Genomic DNA, 24,000 nt, shown 5'->3' on the forward strand with positions numbered 1-24,000 from the left:
TGTTAAGGGTTAGGGGCAGGCAAGGCATCATGAATTATTTAACAGTCAAGGTTAAAGGTAAATGGACACATCAACCTTGAAAGCTAAGCACTCTGAGTCTAATGTGTAATAGACTATGCATTTCCATGCTACATTTGGACTTCAGTATCATATAAATGGCCACCCATTCTGAATCATTTACAACTAATACCAGAGAGATGGAAAGGATTTTTTGTTTTGTTTTGTTTTCCATTCATCCTCCTCTGTGAAATTTCAGCACTCCTATTGGCTCCCTCTTCTCCTAGCCTAAATTAAGGCCTACTGTGCTTGTCTCAGTTATAATTATCTGTTAACTTGACTGCTAGCCTGCAGCCCTCTCACCTTCCATCCATCAAACTTTACCATGACATAAGGGGGCTTCAACTACAACGAATACCTCTTCACTTCCCAGGATACCTTTCAGTCTTCCCATGTCCTGTTAAGTCAAGATCTTCAATTCTTGGATGCCTCATTCAAGCTTGCAACTGAACTCCTCCCAGGACCATGACCCGGGAATGCTTTGTACATCCTGCTCTGGGATTCTGTTCTGTTTCGCCAGAAATGTCTTCTCCCATCCCTGCAGCCTGCCCATCCTCACCCTGTTTAGATATTGATCTTTGCATTATAACAGTTTCTTGCATTTGCTTGCTATAATTCTTTTTGTCCTGGACAATGTCTGGCCCAGGTGTGGTGGGCACTTTGGTTTATTTGAGTAAATGAAAGAAAAGACCTTAGCACCATCTCCTCGACAAACCTTCCCCTGACCTCAGCTCTCAAATAACTAGGAGTCTTTCCTCTTCTACACACCTGTCACCCTTTATTTCTACTTCTCATAGGTAACTTTTCACTTTCTAATTCATATCTCATGAAATACTATTAAGTCCCTTGAGGACTCAGTCAATAGAATCAATGATTAATTCATGTAACCTTGTACAGTGTAGTGCAGGGATAACCTGCTAATATTTGTTTGACGAAAGAATACAACTTATTCTAACAATCAATGTGAGCATATTTGGGAAGTTGGAGCTGATATTTTTAAAGAGAGTAGGGGTTGAGGGATTTTTTTTTAAGTTGCTCTCAAGTACTTTGGATGGTGGTCAATAAATCCTATTTGTTATGATCTCGTGAATCAGCAACTTACGTGTTCTTGGACTAAATCTTGGATCAGCATGTCAATTCCTATTTTTTTTTTTTTTTTGGTGGGAGTGAGGGGGGTTTGGGGATGACTATTTAGATACCAGTTTGTAGCATCTATGAACAATTGCTATTCCACTCCTTTAGCATCAGTAGTACCTAGCAAAGAGGAAAATACAATTGAGATGGAAAAAATTGGAGTGGAAAAAAAATGCTACCACTCTAATTTTTTCCATATGTAACTCAAAGAGGAAATTTGCCAATATATGATTATTTGCACACTTTAAGTCATTCAGCATGATTATTAGAAGTCCACAGTGTCTTTTTAATTTTTGTTTGTTTTTGTTTGTTTGTTGCCTTTTGTTGTATTCTACTTGGTCCTTGCCTCTGAGATGCTGATAAATTATAATTCACATTAGTGCTCATTCTTTCTGGCTAAAGTACTTTTCAAATCAAACATAGTTGAAGTAGATTGACCATCCTACTAAAACATGGGCTGTCTTTTTATGAAACTCCTAGAATCAACTTTGGAAGCCCAATGTGCTTCTTGACTGACAGCACCTGTGAGCAGAACTTATCTGAGGACTAGTTTGATCAGTGCTGATGAGTCTTTGTCATTTTTCTTTTAGAAAAGCAAGTTATTTCTTCCCTAGAAAGAGAAAGAAGACCTCAGAGAGTAGCAGCTCACATAACAGGGACCACTCGGAGAAGCATTACATTCTTAGATCCAGGTAAGAAAAAACAACAAACATCCAATTTAGGGTTGGGATGTACCTCAGTGGTAGAGCACGTGCCCAGCATGCATGAAGCCCTGGGTTTGATCCTAGCACTGAAAAATAACACCTGGCCTAAGGGTAGCCAACGGAAGCATTGTTCCAAGGAATTTAATTTGTTTAATTTCTACCTAAAATATTTATATGGCAATCTAGAAGATGCTTGTAATAATCAAGTTTCAGATTGACTATTTTCAGAAGCAAAATTACAGACAAAGAGCTCAATTACTGCTGCGGCAAAACTGGCTTCGGGGAAAATATGAAGGGAAGAATTTTGTCTTTGAAATTCCTAGGCTTCCATTTTTTGCTATTCTTCTTTATCTGTAAAGTGATATCCTCCCTCCCCTCCCCACCTTCAATGGCATTGCATTTTCCGTTTTTGCATGTGTGTCAAATCTTCCTTTTCTTATAAGGTTCTAAACCATGTACTTTCACTATGAATCATTAGGTGCTCTTCATGGCCGTTGTAAGTTGAGTCATAGGACATTGCCAACATAAGAGCATATTTCATTCACAAAAATGTCAGTTCCATACAGTTTACCTAAATCCGTGTGCTACAGTTTACCTAAATATGTTAAGTCCAGTTTTTTCTGTAGGACTGGGTATCAATGTAATGCAGTAGGAAGTGCATGGGTCTGACAGTGTAAATACTAAAGCGTGAATACTCAGCTCCTCCTCACCTAGGTATGTTTACAGCAAGTTATTTAAGCAAGTCAAGTTTCAATGTCTTCATATGCAAAATAGAGATCATCCTTAACTCATAAAGTGGTGAAGATTAATAGTAATACATGCAAACTGTCTACCCTACTTTGAGTACTCTATAAATAGTCAGCTTTGTTTTTAGGAAAGATTTTATCCCAGATAAAGAAATTTAAGAATCACTTAATGATGAAAAAGTTGTTTAGGAGAGTTGTTTGTATTCCTGAGCAGTTGTCTCCTTGGTATTCCTAAAATCATGTTTTAGAAATGATTGACATGTGCTACCCACAAGTAAGAATTATTACATAATGTTACTGTTTGTTATTCATCAACAAATTTGATATTGTTTTAATCTCATAAAAAGCTAAATTTTTGCACTAATCAGGAAGATGAAACCAAAGTTTTAAAATATCCATATTTTTTATAGAGCCCTTTTTCACTCAAAATCTTTGAGAGTTAAAGATCCATGGATATGAGGATCTTTAAATATAGGTTCCTTTGTCCAAATTTGTGTCTTTCTCATTTTTTGAATTAAAAATGCCTTCTGCTTGGGTGGCATCTTTGACTTTGGAGAACTGTGAAAGACCAAGGAGGAACTTAAAAAGACCCACCAGCACAGGAAAGGAAGAAAGGGGGATTAGGACAGAAGCTCTGCTCAGGAGTAAAAACTGCCACCTGAGTGGATCATGCCCTGTGTTACTATTCAGAGATGAGCATGTCAGGTGTGGTATAAGAGGCAGATGAGCTATAGTAAGGCAGAGAACTTCCAGAACATCACAATGATGCAGGAACCTCCTGATTCCTTTATGACTAGAATTTATAATCCACATAATATTGAAGGGGCAAGAAGTTTGGTATTAAATTGAAATCCATTGTAAACCCAACAAAAATATCAGCTGTGCAGAGCTCCTGGGGAAGTCCTTGCTTTGCTATAATCTCTCTTCTGTTAACTCTATGTCTCTCATCTTCATACAGACTCCAAGAGTGAAAAGGCTTTGGGCCAGAAAATAAAATCCTGGGAGTCATCAAGGAAGGGACATTCATTCCTGAAAAATTTGCACTTGAGGAATGGAGAACTTGTCATCCATCAAACAGGTCTTTATTACATCTATTCCCAAACATACTTTCGATTTCAGGAAATTGAAGAAACTTCAGGAACACTTTCAAAAGATACCAAAAAGAAAAGCAAACAGTTGGTACAGTATATTTACAAATGTACGGACTATCCTGACCCTATATTGCTGATGAAAAGTGCCAGAAATAGTTGTTGGTCCAAAGATTCTGAATATGGACTCTATTCCATCTATCAAGGGGGGATGTTTGAACTTAAGGAAAATGACCGAATTTTTGTCTCTGTAACTAATGAACACTTGATTGACTTGGACCAAGAAGCCAGTTTTTTCGGGGTCTTTTTGATTGCTTAAATGATCTGCAGAGGAGCATCGTTTGAGCCCAGGAGTTAAAGACCATCCTGGGAAATTTAGCAAGTCTCCATCTCTGAAAAGAAGGTACACAAGGCAGCAGCTAAACCAATGTCCTCTTGGAACAAATGGAAGCCTGGCTGAGTCCCAAATGTTCACTTTGGTTTCTCTGGTGTGGGGAGACTAGGAAGGATTATACGCAGGGCCACTGAGGAATCATGGCCCAGCTGACACCTTGATTCAGACTTCTAGCTCTGAGGCCAGAAGAGAATGAATTCCTGTTGCTGAAAGCCACCCAGATTGAAACACCTTGTTCCAGCAGTTCTGGGAAGCTGACACAGCCTTTCATGCCTTGTTCAAGAAATGTTGCCACTGACAATTATACAGATATGGATACACACACACACACTCACACACACACACACACATGTACATACCCTGGATTGAACCCAGGGGTGCTTACCACTGAGCCACATCCCCAGCCCATTTTTTTATATTTTATTTAGAGACAGGGTCTCACTAAGTTACTGAGGCTGGCTTTGAACTCTCAATCCTCCTGCCTCTGCCTCTCAAGCCACTGGGATTACAGGTGTGCACCACTATACCTGGTCCCCAATCACCATATATTTTTTTCTAAAAGTTTTGAAGTTTGGCCTTCCTAGTTCCACAGTGTCATTCAACTTTAATTTAAATTCTATGTGATGTGATGTTGGAATTAAATGTTACCTTTTACCATACAAATATCCAGTTTTTCATCCCCTTTTTAATAGGCCACCCTTTTCCCTGCAGGTTTAATGTCTCTTCTTTCATATACCAAGATTGTATAGGTCTGTGTGTTCAATATTTTTCCCTATTGTTCTAATTGTCCATCTTGTACCCATGTCACGCCCTTTCCTAAAAATTTGTTGTAAAATATATGTATATATATATATATATAAAACATAAAATTTGTTATTTTAATCCTTTCTCAGCGTGCAATTCAGTGGCCTTAATTATTTAAATTACTACTTAATTTCTCTAAATTTAACTATCTTAGGTACTCAAATAAGTGAAATTACACAAATTTTGTCATTTTATGTCTCATTTATTTCTATTAACATGTCTTCAAGATTCATCCATGTTTTAGCATTTGTTGGAATTTCCTAGCTTCTTGAGGCTATTCTGAGTAGCCTTCAGTTAATGTAATGGAGAGTTTTGAAATCTGAGACTAAAGAATGATGACCATAAAACTTTGGCAGCTAGAATGCAATGTCATTATGAAGAAGAGATTATTGGGGGGAAAAAAAAGCAGCCACAAGATACTGTGATGAGAAATGAGGGTCAGGATAACCTGATCTGGAAGCAACACTTCATTAGTGGCCACAACCCAGAGTGATAATTCCCAAAGTCTGAGCCCCAACTGCAGCAGGGCTTTTAGACTTAAGCAAGTTTGGGTACTCCATGCAAGGGTGTTGGTGCAATTCTATTGGAGGCTGCATCTTACATCCCTTATATGGGTACAAGTTTGTCAACAGCCCAGGGGATTTCAGCCCAGACAGCTTGGGGACTTTTACTGCACTAAACCTGGGGGTGGGGGTGGGGGGGCCTTTTGTCCCAGTTATTTTGTTTTCTGTTTCTGCTACTATAGTCACCTTGATACGGCTACCTGTCAGCTGCTGCAAGCATCTCTGATTAAATGCCAATAAGCAGAGCTATTGTGTGCCAATGTGTGAAACCACAGCCTGTCAGCTCTTAAGCTGCTAAAGTTTCTACTTTATTCTACCACAATACCACTAACTTGAAAGAATTGGTGGCAATGTAGATGGTATTGGCATTTAAAAAAAGACACATTGACCAATGGAACAGACTAGAGAACCCAAAATTAAATCCTCTATCTTTGGCTAATTCTCAACAATGGTGCCAAAAATATACATTGGAGGAAGGCCAGCCTTTTAAACAAACAGTGCCAGGGAAACTGTATATTTCCGTGTAAAAGATTGAAACTAGACCTCTATCTCTCACCCTATATAAAAATCAACTCAAAATGGATTAAAAAAAAAAAAAAAAACCTTAATGTAAGATCTGAAATGCAGAGACTTCTAGAGGAAAAGGTGGGGAAACATTTCAATAAATTGGCACAGGCAACAATTTCCTGGACAAGATTCCTAAACACAGAAACAAAAGCAAGAACTAACAAATAGGGTTATATCCAGCTAACAAGCTTCTGCACCACAAAAGAAATAATCAACAAAGTGAAGAGACAACCTTCAAAAGAGAAGAAAATCTTTGCCATCTATTCATCTCACAGAGGATTAAATCTAGAATATATAAATAATTCAAAAACATTTAACAACAATAACAAAATCCAATTAAAAATGAACAAATGGTCAGGAGAGATAAATCTCAAAAGAAGAAATATAAACGGTCAATAAATATATGAAAAAAAATGCTTAAAACCGTTAGCCATCAGGGAAATGCAAATCAAGACTACAATGAGATTCCATCTCACCGTAGTTAGAATGGTTATTACTCAACAACAACCAAAAAATAGCAAATGGCAATGAGAATGTGGAGAAAAAGGAGCCCTTATACACTGTTGGTGGGAATGTCAATTAGTTCGCTATGAGACACAGTGTGGAGATTCTTCAAAAACTAAAAATAGAACTATATAATCCAGCTATCCCATTCCTGGGTATATACCCAAAGGAAATTAAATCTGCATATCCTTATTTATTGCAGCCCTATTTCCAATAGCCAAGAGAGGGGAATCTGCCTAGGTGAATGGATAAAGAAAATATGATCCGTATACACAATGGAGTGTTACTTAGTCATAAAATAGAACAAATCCTGTCATTTGCAACACGCATGCAATTGGAGTGTATCACATTAAGTGAAATGAGGTAGACACAGGAAAGACAGGTATCATGTGTTTTTTTCTCATATGTAGAAATTAAAAAACAAACAAACAAATTGCAAGAAGCTAAGGGAATTAGCTATTAGGAACTGGGAAGGGGTGGCAAAAGAAGGGTGATGGATGTGATCAATGTTTGCTCTATGTATGTATGGAAATATCACAGTGAGTCCCCTTAGTGTGTACAATTAGAGAGCATTCATTCATAATTATAATTTTAAATATCATATTCACCAAAAGCATGAGGAACATAAAATGATAAGTGGAAAGCTTATCTTCCAACAGTGGAACCCTTACTGTGCCCCCTGGTGGATGCACTCCTCCTGTAAGTACTACAATAGCTAGTGCTTCTTTAACTTTGGTCAATATCAGAATCACCTGGAGAACTTGGTCCAACAGATTTCTAGAACCCACCCTGAGTTTTTGATTCTGTAGTCCTGGCCTATGGCCTAAGAACTTGCATTTCTAACAAATTCCCAGTTGATGCTAGTGCTCTGGCCCACAGAACACTTTTTTAATCTATTTTTTGATGTATATTATAAATTGACCATTAAGAATATTAATGAATATGGGGTACAAGATGACGTAATTTTTAAGAATATGGGGTACAAGATGATGTAATTTTTAAGACAATGTGGAAAAATTTAATCAACCTAATTAACATACTTAACACCTCAAGTACTATTTTGGGGGGGTAGGATTATTTGAAATTACTGAGTGATTTTGAGATGGACAATACACTAGTATTAATTCTATTTACCACACTGTGCAATAGATCTCAAAAACCAAAAAGAACAAAAAATACCCCCAAACAAAACAAACCCCCTAAATTCCTCCTGACGAAGGCTTTGTACCCTTTGACCATCATCTCCATCCCCCTTTCACTGCCTCTGATAAGCCACCATTCTACCCTCTACCTCTGTGAGTTCTGTTGCTTTCGATTTCATATATAAGTATGAATATGTAGTATTTATCTTTTTGTGTCTGGCTTATATCACTTAGCATAATATTCTCTAATTCCACTCATGTTGTCACAAATGACAGAGTCTCCTTCCTTTTTAAGGCTGAATGGAGTCCCATTATGTATGTATACCACATCTTCTCTACCCATTCATCCTCTGATGGACGCTGAGGTTAATTCTGTACCTTGGCTATTATGAATAGTGCTATAGTAAACATGGGGTGCAGACATCTCTTTCACATACTGACTTCAAATCTTTTTGGTACATACCCAGAAGTAGGATTTCCAGATCATATGGTAATTTTATTTTTAGTTTTTTGGGATTCTCCTCACAGTTTTCCACAACAGTGTACTAGGGTACCCTTTCCTGCACATCCTCGCTAGCATTTGTCATCTTTTGCACATGAGATTTTGTGAATGAAAACTGTAAATCACTGTTAGAGGGATAGGAAGCAGGGCATTGGGAATGTATACTGATTACACACAGGGAGATATACACTTATTTAAACAGTATGAAAAATGCATAAACAGTGAAACAGAGTCTCATTGGTAAGTTTAATGACATTAGAATTAAGAAATTTTCTCACAAAAAGAAAGTTAAAATTTCTCTTAGCCTTTGTTTGATTCATGTTTCAGATGTAATGTTGTATTGTTATTTGTGAAGACCCCCACCTTACCTGAGATAAGGCTCTGCTCCCACCTTACTCCATGTTAGAATGGCTTCAAAATAGACTAGACTTCAGCTCATTTAAAGTTGTGCTCAAAAGATTAATTTCTGTTGTAAATATTATTGTGGTTTCAAATAGAGGATGTATTATATAATTAAGTAAAGGTTCAAAATTATAATAATTTTTCTTGGTTCATATCTATTACATAAACTGAATATGTCTTTTCTCTGTTCATTTCATTTTGTATTTTTCCTGTAAACTTTATAGATGTTGCCTATTAGTATTTTTTCAGAGGTACTACTTCTAAAAAAAAAAAAGAAAGAAGAACCTGGGTTAATTTAAGATAATAAACCATCATCTATAGGACAGATAGTATATAATGCTATTACTAATACTAACCAGTACCAATACTAGCCACAATTAAATGAAAGGGGTAACTGTCAAATTATAGATATTGAAGTTGTAGCCTGTTACTCCCTCTTTAAGACTAGTGAAACTGGCTTGCTGGGTATTTAGAATCAAAAACTTGATGACCAAAGTTAAGGAAGTAAAATGGCCAAGGAAAAAGCAGCCAACATGTTGGCCCTGACCCTCTAAGGTCAGCCAGGACCCAGAGAATGACAGGACCCCTCTCTGTCCCCTGCAACTCTGGTGAGCCACCAGAGTTAACTGATCAGGGAGATCGGGAGAACGTTAGAGAACAGGAAGCCAACCAATGCACATTCTGCAAAGAGGAGGGTCATTAGAGAGCAAAATATCCCTGATGGTTCCAAGAGAAGCCACATATGGTCAGCAAAGACTATAACCCATCATGGCAGATGACACCACTAGTAGAGGAAAGCTAATGGAGCCAAGAGGCTTCACAGACATCACCAAGAGTAAACTCAGAGGAATCTCAGCTGGCTCTTAAGAGTAGATAGGAACAATGTCAGTTTTGACCAATTTGGTCTTAAACACCTGGCAGGAGAGCATAGCCTGAGCACAGTCCTACATGGACACTTAAAAGGAAAAACAATGGTTTTTTTTTTAATGTAACTTAAGATGTACATTTGTCCCTGTATATGTACATTAGCTTCAACCATTTTATATGCTTTCATATGTTTCTCAGTAGTCTCTTTGCACTTTATACAAATTAAAAGCATTTTTAACACTTCTTGATTACTGTAAACTCTACTAGGTGCTTTGCCAACTGAACATATTAGAGAACCTCAGCTACACTGATGCCTCATTTGTAACTTTTAATGATTTTTGTTGTTTTTGAGACAGGGTCTCTGTAATCTTGAACTCCTGTGCTTCAGTGATCCTGCATCAGCCTCCTGAGTAGCTGGAACTACAGGCATGTATCACCATGCCTGGCTAATGTGTTATTTTTTAAAAAATACTAGTTTATGACCATCAAAAATTCAATGAAATTGTGACAAATTAAAAATTACTGGCTATTCATCTAGAACTTTTTGATTATCATTTCATTTTTCTATGCTTTTTAAATGGAGGTGAGATTTGTATAACATAAAATTCACCTTTTTTTTTTTTTTTTGTACTGAGGATTGAACCCAGGGGCACTTATCACTGAGTCACATCCCCAGCTCTTTTATTTTTTTATTTTGAGGTGACAGGGTCTTGCTAAATTGCTTAGAGCCTCACCAAGTTGCCGAGGCTGGCTTTGAACTTGTGATTCTCCTGCCTCAGCCTCCTGAGTTGCTGGGATTACAGGCATGCGCCACAACTCCACCATTTTATAATGTCCAGTTCAGTGGCAATTGGCATGTTCGCAGTCTTGCATGGCCACCACCATTCTCTAGTTCGGAAGCATTTTTATCACCCCCCAAAGGAGACCTTCAACCTAGCAAGCAGATATCCTCCATCCCATCTCCTCCCGGCCCTGCAGCAACCATTAGCCTGCTCTCTGCTCTAGGGTTTTATCTCAAACTGCATATTCCATGTAAATAGAATCATATAATAAGTTAAAAAAATAAGATGTACATTTGTGTCAGCCCTCCCAAAAGTAAGCAAAAGTGGAGGCTATAAAGGAAGGGTCCTTGTGTGGAGTGCCTGATAATAATGATATTCTTTGTCCTGAGTTAATTTAAGCCTGATCTCATAGACCTACAAATCTTCCTAACCTCCTACATTGGTAAACTTGATCTGTTTTTCACTGTTACGATTATGAGTTACTGTCTTCATGGGTTTCGGAGACTGGCTGAAATATAATTGCTTTTTGGTAATTGTTTACAAAATAAGTAATGCTTTGCTGTCTTTGTTTATTGTTGTCATCTCATAGCATGATCCTTGCCTTAGGTATGACTTGTCCAGTCACCTGCCACCTCCCATTGTGGACCTCTGAACCGCTCTGATACGGAATAGTCATAACTGTCCACCTCCCACCTGATAGAGAATAAGGACTTTGGGTTACTTCCCAAAACTTTGCCCCCTTTCAGCAGGATGCAGCTTGGAGATGTCATCATCCATTTTTCCATAGAAATGAAATGTCAAAATTGACCATGGAAAAATATAACAGTAGTCCACTTTGTGATCTGAATGTAGCTCTTGCTGATTTGCCACAGCAATTGACTTTTCAAATGGACATGTTTCTTTCTCTTCCTCTCTCCCTGCTCCTCCCCGATCTTTCCCCCTCCCTAATCTCAGGGGAAACAGGATTACCTTTCTTCCCCATTTTAGGCAGAGTTATCTGTCCTGGAGTTCACACCCATCATAGGAACCGTAATCCAGAGCATGGTACCAGAAGATCTCAGAAATGACTATCTCACAAATTAACAAGTGAATTACAACTCCAACAGAGAACCCATGGAATGTGTCTAGCCTTTGAAACACCTCTTTAAAAGCCCTCTGTTCTTAATGATGGGCAGAATCACAGCCTTTGGGACAGGAGTCCCCTGTGTTTCTCCTTTGCCAGCAAAATAATAAAACTTCCTTTTCCTTTTCCTTTTCCCCAAAATTGCGTCCTGGATTGGCATTGAGGACAAGGACCAAGCTTCCGGAAACAATCCCGTCACCTGTTTTACTTCTGTTACTTGTATTTCTAGCAAGGTTTTCAAGGTTAATATGTCCAAAATGAACTTCTGGCATGGCCTCTGAAATCTGCCTCTCCATTAGCCACACATCTCTCATGACAATCTCAATCTTCCTGTTGCTTCAGCAAAACCTTGTCATCACCCTTGACTTCTCTTTATTCACCCTGAAAGGAAAGTGACCACAACACTTGGAGCGACCAAGAGATCTTTATTGAAGCAGTGCAAAACAGGAGAAAAAGAGAGAGAGAAGAAAGAGAGTAAGAGCAAGAGCAAGAGAGAGGGCCCCCCCCTCCCCGGCAGGAAGGAGTTTTTATAGCCCAAATCTAATGGGGTCTCTGGGTCTGCAAGCTGCTTGTTGGCGTAGTGATTGGATCATATAGTAGCATCATCTTCTGCCTCAGGCAGACGGGGCAGGGGTCAGATGTGGGTTTCTGTTGCACCAGATCGGTGGGGGTTAAGTGTTCAACCTTGAGTGGGTTGAGTGTTCAGACTTGATGCAAACAGGTGATAAAGGACCAGACAGAGTGGGGTTTGAGTGCGTGGGTTATCCTGCAGCTAACATTCATTCAGCCTGCCCTGCAGACAACTTAGTTCAGCCTGTCCTGCACCTAACACACCCAAATATGATCCATTTGTAAATCCTCTGGGCCCTAACTTCACCATTTCTATTGCTTTCATCCTGACCAGAGCCACCGACATCTCTAGCCTGGATTACAGCAATACCCTTCAACCAATCTCTCTCCTTTTGCCGTGCTCAATCAAATCTCAGCCAGATGGCTCCTGTTAAAACCCAAGTCATGTCATTTCTCTGCTCAACCAAGTTCGATGGATTCCCTTCTGCTACAAGGTGAAAATTGTGGCTTTGACTTAAAAATTGGTTTTCCAAAATCCTTCTGTTGATTTATAACCATTTCATGATGTACTATCATTTACTTTCTCACCCTATGCCCCTGAAATTCTCCCTGTCCCTCACTGCTCTGCAGCAACATTTTGTTCCTTGCTGATACACCAACAAGAAGGCATTCTCCATCCATGTTTTTTTTTTTGTTGTTGTTGTTGTTGTTTTGGTGGGGGCTGAGGGAGGTAGGGATACCAGGGATTGAATTTAGAGGCACTCAAACACTGAGCCACATCCCCAGCCCTATTTTGTATTTTATTTAGAGAGAGGGACTCACTGAGGTGCTTAGCGCCTTGCTGTTGCTGAGGCTGGCTTTGAACTCGAGATACTCCTGCCTCAGCCTACCGAACTGCTGGGATTACAGGTATGCACCACTGCACCTGGCCCCATCCATGTTTTTTAACTTCCATTTCTCTGTACCTGGGAAGTTCTTCCTCCAAACATCTGCATGGCTTATTTCCTCAATTTCAACAGGTCTTCACTCAAAAGTCACCTGCTCAGTGAGGCCCTTCCTGGCCACCCTATACATATCTGCAAACCCTCCTCAACATCCAGAGGCTTTTATCTCCTTTCTTGCTTTTTCAATCTTTCTTCTTTACACATAACTCTCTAATATACCTTTATTTTATTTTATTTATGATCTTTCTCCCCATTAGAAATTTCCATGCAGGCCGTGTTTTTTTGTGTGTGTGTATTTTATTTCCTGCTATATCCTCTATACCTAGAACATTGTCTGGCATTGTTGAATGAATGAATAATTTCTAAAAGCCTTATGCACAAGTGTGTGTGAGAGTATACAGCATCAGAATTTTTATACAGAACAGATGGGAGAGAAATTGGTACAATCCCTGTGGAAAACCATTTGACATTCCTTAATAGCATTGATCATGTACAAGCCTACAACCCAATGACTCTTCTCCTAAATATATTCTCTGGAAAAACTGGCACATGAATAACGGCAACCATGAGAATGTCCATTGCAGTGATACCTGGGAAAAAAGGAAACAAACTTGGGAACATTAACATTAAAATAACAACTGAAAGTAGACCATTCATGAAATATTATGCAACAGGAAAAAGAAACTACAGCTATATTCATCAATCTGACCAAGATCATAAGGTTGAATAAAGTTTCAAAAATAATAAGCATAAAGTGACTCCATTCATACAAAGTTCAGAAATATTTTTTAAACACTAATTGTTCAGGGATACTTATGTATGATGAATTTATAAAGAAAATCACCAGGATGAGGGATGCACAATTACAGGGTGAAGGGAGTGAATGCATTGAGATTTCACTAGAGGATTTGAGGTCTGGGAAGCTTCTGTTCTTAGTCTGCTGATGGGCTTACGTGTTGATTCTCTTCAGCATCACTTTCACACCTTACACATACATTATTAGTATTTTACAACTTAAACCATATGCAAATGATGTTGGGAATCATGCCAAACCAGCAATTTTGATGGAAATTTATTATTCTTTGCCCAATCAATGTTTTTAAAGTTTTATTTAATTTCTCTTGTAAATTGCAAGAGAAATTTATGCTCTTTATGATTAGTAGAAATTAAAAATATTATGAAGAAAAACTTAAAATCAATTATCCACCAGCACCCCTCCCCCAGAAGGATCCAATGTCAAATGGCATATCCTTTCACATCTTTCTCCTTACTCCCAATTAATTTTTTCTTTCTGTAAGTGGGAAACATATACATATATGTGTATATATGCACGTAGGTGTATAAAACTCAGCAACTTGCTGGGCGCAGTGGAACAGGTCTATAATCCCAGCTGCTCAGGAGGCTAAGGCAAGAGAATTTCAAGTTCAAAGCCATTGTAGGCAGCTTAGATCCTATCTCAAAAGTAAAATGGAGGTGGGTGTGGTGGTGTAGGCCTGTAATCTCTGAGGCTCAGGAAAATCACAAATTCAAAGCCAGCCTCAACAACTTAGTAAGGCCCTAAGCAACTTAGTGACCCTGTCTCAAAATAAAAAATAAAAAAGGGCTGGGGATGCAGCTCAGTGGTTAAGCGCCTTTTGGTTTAATCCCTGATGCCAAATTAATGAATGAATTAATTAATTTAGTAAAAAGGACTGGGGACATCCTTCAGTGGTCGAGTGATGCTCAGCATGCAAGAGCTCTGGGTTCAATCTCAAGGATCACACACACACACACACACACAAAATATCCTCAACAATTCATTGAGTTAATAGTATATATAATATAGAGATACTTTTCTAAAGCAATATATACAGATTTAATTGGTTCTTTTTCAATATTATACAATACTCGATTGAAAGCATAGATCATAAAATTCCATAATTAGGTTCTTCTTTGTTGTTTGTTACTACAAATAATGCTCTAATAAACTTCCTTGTCATTGATCCTTATATTCGGGGTCCTAAATTGGCAATCTAATTTTATCTTTTGTTTATTATGTGGTGGTGCTAAGAATTGAACCCTGGGCCTTGCACATGCTAAGTACACATTCTACCACTGAACTATACTTGCAGCCTCAACATTTTAGATGTTAAAAATAACTGATTACTTTTTAAATCTTTTGCAGTGGTTTACAGTCTCAAGAGCAGAGAGTGACATACCATGCGTGGTCCCCACGTCACCACCAGAAGGGAAGATTACTACTTTTCTTCTTGTTTGCCAATGAGTGAAACAGTATCTCATTTTTCTGCCAATGGCCAAGTTTCTTTATCTGCTGTTTTCGTGTTGGTCAGCAAAGGTAGTGTAGTGGCACTGGTCCCCCCAAGGTCACCACTTATCTGTATTTTAAAAAGCTGATGCCTGGATTTCATCACAAACATACCGAATCAGAATCTCTGGAGCAGGCCCAGGGATTTGTGTGTGTGTGTGTGTGTGTGTGTGTGTGTGTGTGTGTGTATGTATGCTTATAGTTTAATTTCCATAAGTGATTCTGATACGCTAGCAGGGTACACACACGTTCATCAAAATTTCAAAAGCAGTGATTTATGAATTAAATACTTAAGAAAATGGCATACCCAGGTCATCATTATGATTAGAAGTTCAAAAATTCAATTCACATACAACTTTTTAATTTCATAAATTGTTTAAACAAGGAATGCCTGCATGTTCCTTCCTTTGCTTTAGAAACTAAAGCCCAAGACGTGGAGAGCAACTATGGAGTGAATATTCTAGAGTGATAATTTTCTGGCCAACTGTGAATCCTTTCTTAAAAGGCATAAATACTGATCTTTTCGACTAAGAAACAAGGTCAGGGGAATTCTGGCCTCTTTTTGAGACTTTGTCCCATCAAACCTAGAATAATTGTGAAAGATCTTCTCCTCTAGTTATCAGTCTAGACCCTGGCAAAATAAAGTGTTTTAAAACACATTGGCCCCTGAGGAGCTCAGCTGTTGGACAAGTGAAGTCTTAGCACCACATAAGCTTTTTCTTGGCACTCCTGGAGATCAGAAAGGGGCCACCTTATTGTCACACACACCGGGAGTAGCCACCAGATGGCGAGGTTCCCTTAATTTCCTCAAAGCCCAAAGTAATTTAAAGGTGAGAGAGATTAAGTGACTTTAAGTTCTCTGATTAAAACAAAAGTGGAGTGATTTACATCTGGACCATGAGTAATCAGGGCTGCTGAGCATTCTATCAAACATGTGCCCTAATTAAGTTCTTCCAAGCTCCATGCCATAGCTAGATGTGCACACCTTCCTAGAGGTCTATGGTTTGTCCAATTTCTCTGTGTCTTCAGTGCCTTGCTCATTTAAAGAGGGACAATAGAAGAACCCACATTGCAGGGCGGTTATAAGAAAATGATTAACATATTTGAAGTGCTGGCAAGTTTTTGTTGTTATTGTTTGGTTTTGTGGTAGCAGGGATTGAATCCAGGGGCACTGAAGCACTGAGCCACATCCCCTACCTTTTTTTTTTTTTTTTTAGACAGGGTCTTTGGGCCTCAATAAATTGCTGAGGTTGGCTTCGAACTTGTGACCCTCCTGCCTCAGCCTCTAGAGCCACTGGGATTTCCCGCATGTTGTGCCCAGCTCTCTGCCAGTCAAGTTCTAAGTATTCAGTAAGCTGTGTGTGTAAGAGAAAGAAAGAGACAGAGAGAGAGAGATAAGAAAATCAAGACCTCTGGTTTTAAAACTTCATTTTAGTTACTTTTATGTAGAGATCCTTTCAATTTCCCGCCCATTCTTAGAAAGCCACACAAAATGTCAAAACAGATCATGATCTTTAGATACATAAGTAGAAAAGAGAGCTCAGGTTTTGTGAAAAATCAGTGTACAAAATCCTCAAGTTTTTGAAAAGATTAACTCAAGATTTGCAAAAGAGTATCTTAAAAGGAGATTCATCATGATATTACTGGAAAAGGAAGGTTTTTGTATTTTTTTTTTTATGCATGAAGAATTTGATTCCATGTATAAAGTTCAATTTGCTCCTAACTAATTGCTCTATGAAGAGAGGGGAAGGAACCCTAGGATAAATTGAGAAGCTGGTAATTTGGCTCTTGCCCTTTTTGTAGATTTTCCCCTTTCCTACAGACTCCTGTGCCACCTGAAGTTTACCCTCCTCTGTTTCTCAATCCTTCCCCCCTGGAGGGCCAAGACAATGGATGAGAGATAACAGAGCACACTCCATTGTGTCTGCTGTGCAGACCAAGGGGCTGAGGGGCTCTGCTCTGCCTCCCCTTCCCTCTGTCTCCCTCAGGAAGCTCCCACAAGACAGGAGTCTGTGAATGACCTGAGTGTGGTACTGTTTGCGCCTGGGCACCCTTCTGGGTGGGGGCAACTCTGCTTCTAAGGAGAGAATGATGTAGAAGAGCAGCCATTTATTGAGTTTTCTCTATTCTGGGTACTCTTATTTGAATGTTCACTTAATTCCCACAAAAACTCCATGACTGAAGTTTTATCATGCATTATCTGAGGCCATAAAACTAGTAGATGAAAGAGTCCGGGTCTTGACCTTAGGTTTGTATGAGTCTACAGTTCAAGTGTTGGGATAGAATTTACCAGAACAGAAGCAAGAGGTAAGATGGAAGTTTTAATGTAATTCTGGAACAAAACACAAAAATAATCGTAACATTAGCTCTATCAACACAGCCATGAACATAACCTACTTCTGGGACACCTGTGCCCCTAATCAAAGGAAGTCCTTTAATATTATTTCTTTGAAAATTGTTTAGTGCCATGTACTGTCATAAACTTTGGCATCAGGTGTGTGTTAGAAACTGGTTTCACCATTTAAAATCCAAGTAGTTTGGGGAAAACACCGTATACCTATCTCTGAGCCTTGATATCCTCACTTATAAAATGAGAAAGAGAATTATCTACTTCTTAGTGTTGTAAGAATTAAATGAGTTAACATATATCACTCATGATGTGCAGTTTCAGTCTTCATGTCACATTCAAATGAATGCAATCTGATATCCAAAAGAAAACAAAAGCGATCCCAATCTTTATAGTCATCTCTCCTAGAAGGTTATGTGGGAACTAATTCCAAAAGCCAACAAAGGGGATAGGTGTGGGGAAGGAGGCCTATGGGCCAAATACAGAAGTTTCTTAAAATTGGTATCATTTTAAAATAATTGGCATACATATGCAAAGTTACTACCTGTGACCTGATATAAGAGGTAATAGACAAATAAATATTAGTTTTCTTGCTTCTTACTTTACTGACTTGCCCAATCTCTATGTTCTTCTTTAGGCAAACTGTCTCTGGAAATATCTGTTTCCTCCTCCAATCCCCCCCACTGCCCATCAGCAAGCATAGGAGCTCTTTCTATAAAATCATAATTCCTCATAAAGATGGTAATGCAGTGGGAAAAAGTCTAGGCCAGGAACAAAATAGTGGGGGACTCCTGGGCCATTCTCTAAGTTATCCTCAATGGCAACCTACTAACATAGTAGATAAGCTATTCTTGGCCTTGGGCTCCCTATTGCAAGATGTTTAGTAACCTGAGCGCCCAGGTACTATGTTCCTGGAACTCTTCTCTAGGCAGATGACTCTGTTCACTAACAGTGGGATTTTATCCACCCTAGTCCACTTACCTTTTAGTAATTTAAAAACTTCTTTTATGCAAAGTTTTTCCTCCTTGGGATGTTTGTTTTTATGTAGTGTGTGTGTGTGTGTGTGTGTGTGTGTAATTTATTTGTTTATTAATTTATTTTTATTTTTTCAATATTGGAGATTGAAACCAGGAGTGGTCTACCTCTGAGCCACATCCTCAGCCTTTTTGTTTTGAGATGGGGTCTCACTAAATTGCACAGATTGGCCTCAAACTTGGGTCTTGAATGGCCTCAGTTTCCTGAGTAGCTGGGATTACAGGAATAAGCCACTGCATCCAGCTTCGAATGTTTCTTATTTTAGGCACTGCTTTTGTCCTAAAATAATAATAAGGATCATGGATTTTATTGATAATTAAAATATAATTTTGGAAATAAGAACTAGATACAGTAAGTCTTGGTGAAAAGCCTCACAATGAAACTTATTTATATTCACAAGCCACATAACCAGATCCCACGGTCTTCAATCATTTTAACTTTATTAACTAAATATTTGAGAGTCAGAGAATTTTGTTTTATTTATTTGCCTCTCCTCTCATTTTACGTTTTTCCTTTTTGTCATAAGTGTATTTACCTCATTAGTCATTTTAAAACAAGATTTTGGTTCTAGTAATGGTTTCAATTTTTTTTCTGTTCTGTATATCAATAGTATTTCCCCCCCTTATCCACATTTTTTCTCCTGATTGCTTTTTTCTATAACTTATTCTGTCTTCTTGAAATGAATTTTTAACTCATTTATTTTAACATATGACTCTTTAATGGCAAATCAATTCTGTAATTCTTCCTAAATATTACTTTAACTGTTTACTGTACATTTTGACCTATATGATCAATAAGTGACCTTCATTATCAGTATGAGATAAATTTCACATCACCTACCTTGTGATTTTTCTCTTGAAGCTAAGGGTTTGATAAAATATTTTTTAGTGGTGAGACACATGAAATATTTAAGTGATTGTTTTTGGTTTTGACTTCTAAATTAATTGATTGAAGTCAGAGGACATATCTCCTATGATGTTGATTATTTCAAATTTATTGAGGCCTCTTTTTTTCACCCCGTGAGAGAGTTCTTTCAAACCATCGACCTCCTCTGTGATCCCTGGTGCTCTCCCACACCAGTCCTCATTCCCCAATGCTGTTCCTCCATCACAGACCCCAGCACCCTCTGTGATGCTGTTTCATACTGTTGTGTTGATTTCTGAGTATGGTTGACATCCATCAATCTCTCCTTCTCACCCCTGGGACGTGACCAGTGCTGAGGTGAGAATAGGTCAGAAGGGTGGGTATGCTAGTCGCCATCTCATCCAAAATCAGAAATTTTGAATCTGTTTTACGTCCTTCCTAGTGTTATGAGTAGAAGCAAAAGAAGAGAAAAGACATGCAATAGTTCTCAAAAAACATGTTCACAATGTGTTGTGGAAGGGTATTCTTTCCCCTAGAATTGTGAATGAGCAAGAAACTTGGAGAAGAGAAAAGCAGTAACTAAGCTTATTATGGCAATTTTGTACTATTTCCTTTGAGGTGAGTGGCATCTTCATGATTGGAATATTAGAGAGAGCTTTTCACTTCCTTCTCTACTAAAAATGGTGATTTGAAATTTTTAACACAATGGACTAAAGAATATGCTTCACGACGGGATGGGGGCTGGAGGCAGAATCAAAAGTCAATGAGAGTTCATTTACTCTCCCAGGTTACATTGACAAAAAAATCTTCAAAGAGAAAATTGGTGTAGTGATTACTTGTACTTAAAAATGAACAGTGACTTCATTAGAAAGATGATAACTAAGACCTGCCTCTCATTATTTTGCTCATCTTTTCTAGATCAAGTTTTCTTTAAAACTAAAAGTATAAAGATGGTAAATTTATATTATCTTGGTAAAAATGAAGTATTCTATTTAACTTTGTAAGAATATGATTATTGATATGCCCTTCCAAAGACTGTTTTATTAAAGACCTAAATCAAATAAATATAAAAACATACTATATGCTCCTTGAATTTCTATGAATCACCATTAAAATAAATGTAAACAATTTATTATTTATTGGAGTACATACAGAATGTACTGTGTTCCTTATACTAATAACAATTAGCTGTATTATTTTTTGTAATAATACAATATAAGGTTGTTGTCACCACATTTTGAGGGCTCTAAAATGTGTACAAACAAAAAAAACATCAACAAATATTTCACTTTCAAAGATAAAAGAGGGAAAATTGATGCAACATCAGAGGCTTTTTAACAAACTTTAAATATTTTCTATTTGTGAAGACGGAGTACAAAGAGCAAATCACTTTACCTAAAACTGATTCTCATGTTTTGCCTTGATAATTAAAGAATACTGAGTTAAATAACACCGAACTACCAGATAATGTGAGTAAAAACATGATAAAAAGTCAAATTATCTCATATCTTTTTCTAAATTCATTCAGACACATTATTTTTTGGGATCTGCTTATTTCACTTAGCGTGATATATATATATATATATATATATATATATATATATATATATATATAATTTTTTTACTGTAATCATTGGTTCAAGTTTTAAACGGATTGATTTAACAATCTACCACTTAAAGTATCTACAAATTTTAATTTGTCCAAATTTGTAAGACATCTTGTCTTATTCATTAAGTTTGCTTAATGTTTTTAAGTTAGTGTGTAGCCATGCAACATTTATGGATTCTGTAAAATCATTTACCAGTGCATGGTATATAGACTACCTCAGAGAGGGTTTAAGGTGTAGAAACATGGCCCTGTATCCTCTTAACCTCTTTGTTCCAGCAGCACTGAACATAAGATCCAATTCAATAACCACTTACAGCATAAAAGGCTAAGGCAGGGTTATGCCAGGCTTAGTCATGCCAGGAATAACTGAAGCAGGGTCTCCTGCCATCGCTGAAGCAGGGTCTCCTCACTTCTGCTGCCCTTTGCTCATCATGTTGGTTTTTGATCACAGGCCTGCAGGATGGGTGCAGCAGCTTCAGGTACTTCACAACAAGCAAAGGCTCCCTTTGATCCTTTTTTTTTTTGTGTGTGTGTGTGTGTGTGTGACTGAGAAAAACTCCTCACAGCCACAGCTTAAAATTGCAGACATGCCCATTCCTAAGTCATTTACTGGCAAGGAAAATGGTATTTCCATGATTGGCTTAGATTAATCAAGATGATCCTCCGTGGGGTTGGGCAAAGGTCCAGCTTTTTCAATGTGCAGTCTCCTGGTAGCTGAACAAAATCAAGATTCAGATTGCAGGAAAGAGGAGTGGGCAGAAGAGCTGCAGGACAGGAGGCCAACGGTGTCTCCTTTGTTGAATCAGAGGAAGAGCCAAAAAGGAATTGGTTCTCAAAGCAGGGTTGGTACTTTCAGGATATTTACCTGGTGGGAAGAGAATAAATTCAAGGCAAAACTGGACCCTTTCTTTCCTGATTTGATATGGTAGTCTCCATCTCTGATGATTTTTCAGAGAAAGATTAAATACTCTTCATATGTTTCTGGAGAAGCCTGTGGTTCCATATTATATTTGTAACTAAATGATATTTTGGAAAAAATATAATTGAGTCAATTAGGACACTTCAATTTATAGAAACCCTCTTGCTGATGGACTACATAATAGGAAACTTACCTTTTTAAAAATTTTTATTTTACAGTAGAATACATTTTGACATATTGTACACAAATGGAGCATAATTTCTCATTCCTCTAGCTGTATATGGTGCAGAGTCACTCCAGTAGTGTAATCATACATATATATAGGGTAATAATGTCTGTCTCATTCTACCGTCCTTCCCAATCCCACAGCCCCACCCCTCCCCTCACTCTCCTCTGCACAATCCAAAGTTCTTCATTCCTTTATTCTTCCCTACACACCCCCCTTCCCTCTATGGATCAGCATCCACTTATCAAAGAAAATATCTGGCTTTTGTTATTTTGGGATCGGCTTATTTCATTAGCATGATATTCTCTAGTTCCATCCATTTACCTGAAAATGCCATAATTTCATTCTTCTTTGAAGCTGAGTAATAAGGAAAACTCATCTTTTATCACAGAAAGTCCAGAGGTAGGGCAGGCTTCAGGCTCTTTCCGTTCCTTGGTCCTACCTTCCTCAGTATCAGTTTTAGCCTCAGGCTGGTGGCTGTACTGACTCCAGTTACCACAGCCTTTCCAGACACTGCCCCAAAGGGGCAGGCCAGCAGCTTACTGAGAGCAGAACGACTTTTCCCAGATGTCCCTCAAAATACTTCTGCTCCTGTTTCACTGACCAGAGTAGAGCCATATGTCCATGCTTGGGTCAATCTCTGCTTGGAGGATTTGCTTAGTAAATATGTAGGATGTGAGAATTCTGATTGTAAATTTGTTTACATGAGACTAGGGTAACCAATGCCCTCTCACCTCTGTAACTCTCATTTAGATCAGAACTCAACAGATCTGAACCACCACATGGTTGTGCAGATGAAGTCTCAATTGGAATACATTCTGTCCATTTCTTAATGGATTGGTAGTGGCAGTTCTCATGCTACAATGACAGAGTTGAGTATTTGTAGGACTGCCAAGCCCCCCATATTTTTTCAGTCTGGTCTTTTACAGAAAAAGTGTGCCCACCCTGATCTAGAATTAACGGTAGGACTTCCTTTTATTTGCTTAAAACTACCTTATGAAAGTATTGTCTTTTAATTTTATTGTTCATTTCACTATAGTTGTGTAAGTAGAAATATTTTACCCATTTCTCTGCATATTTTTACAAACTCAAGAAATCTAATCTATATGAGAGAGCTATATAAAGTCTAGTGATTTTTTTTCCAACAGAATTATTCTGCTTACAATACTGACTGCTCCAGCAATTGTCATGCAGGACCCAACTCATACAGACTTGCAAGAGAGAGTGTCAGCCTTGCTTTGGAATGCTGCCTTCAGTAAACACCTTGGTAGTGTGAAATTGACCACAGGGGGAGTAGTTAACTCAGAAATTGGCAAACATTACAAATTGAAGCTTTGGCTTATTTTCCCTGAAGATCTGGTTGTTGAACATTTCCCAGTACACCATGGCTCCAGCCATTTTTAATACATTCTCCATACCAAGGTCTGTTATACAACTATGCAACAGAGAATATCTGCCCATGATCAAAGCATTGGCAATACATTTGTAGCTTAGCATGAATTTATTGTCTGTAATGATCAGTTAAATCCATCTTGCAATGAAATGATGTAGCCTATGTTTAAAATTTTAAAATTTTGGTTTGTGTAGGGGTTTTCCTAAGTAAATATTTGTATTAGATTGTGCAGATGAAATCAAAGAAAAAATATCTTCTCTTTGTACTTTCTGAAGCTACGAGTATATTTATATTGTATAATTCATGTAAACCACTTATGTATGAATAAAGCAGGATTCAGCATACAAGTCAAGTGCTTTGAATGCTCATGTTGTTCTGGGTTGGGAAGCAGTGTCACTGAGATCTGAAG

The 24,000-nt window shown here is 38.0% G+C and overlaps 1 protein-coding gene across 4 annotated transcripts in view; it reads left to right on the plus strand.

Moving 5' to 3' along the window:
• The window catches only part of Tnfsf10 (TNF superfamily member 10), a 37,713-nt gene extending 13,770 nt beyond the window's left edge, over window positions 1–23,943 (plus strand). Inside the window, exons 4-8 of one of the 4 annotated variants that reach the window (XR_003583677.2) lie at window positions 1,782–1,883; window positions 3,600–3,719; window positions 12,284–12,443; window positions 15,058–15,228; window positions 23,347–23,943. Coding sequence is in view for 3 of the 4 variants with exons in the window: in XM_027942184.2 (XP_027797985.1) it covers window positions 1,782–1,883; window positions 3,600–4,048 (551 nt within the window). In the remaining variant the exon portion in view is untranslated. Of the gene's footprint in view, window positions 1–1,781; window positions 1,884–3,599; window positions 5,011–12,283; window positions 12,444–12,757; window positions 12,845–15,057; window positions 15,829–23,346 lie in introns of those variants that run through there. The other 3 variants (XM_027942185.3, XM_071615467.1, XM_027942184.2) reach the window with 3 other exon arrangements.
• The last annotated feature ends 57 nt before the right edge of the window (window positions 23,944–24,000 follow it).

Source organism: Marmota flaviventris, chromosome 8 (genome assembly GCF_047511675.1).
Source record: "Marmota flaviventris isolate mMarFla1 chromosome 8, mMarFla1.hap1, whole genome shotgun sequence".
NCBI classification, from domain to species: Eukaryota; Metazoa; Chordata; class Mammalia; order Rodentia; family Sciuridae; genus Marmota; species Marmota flaviventris.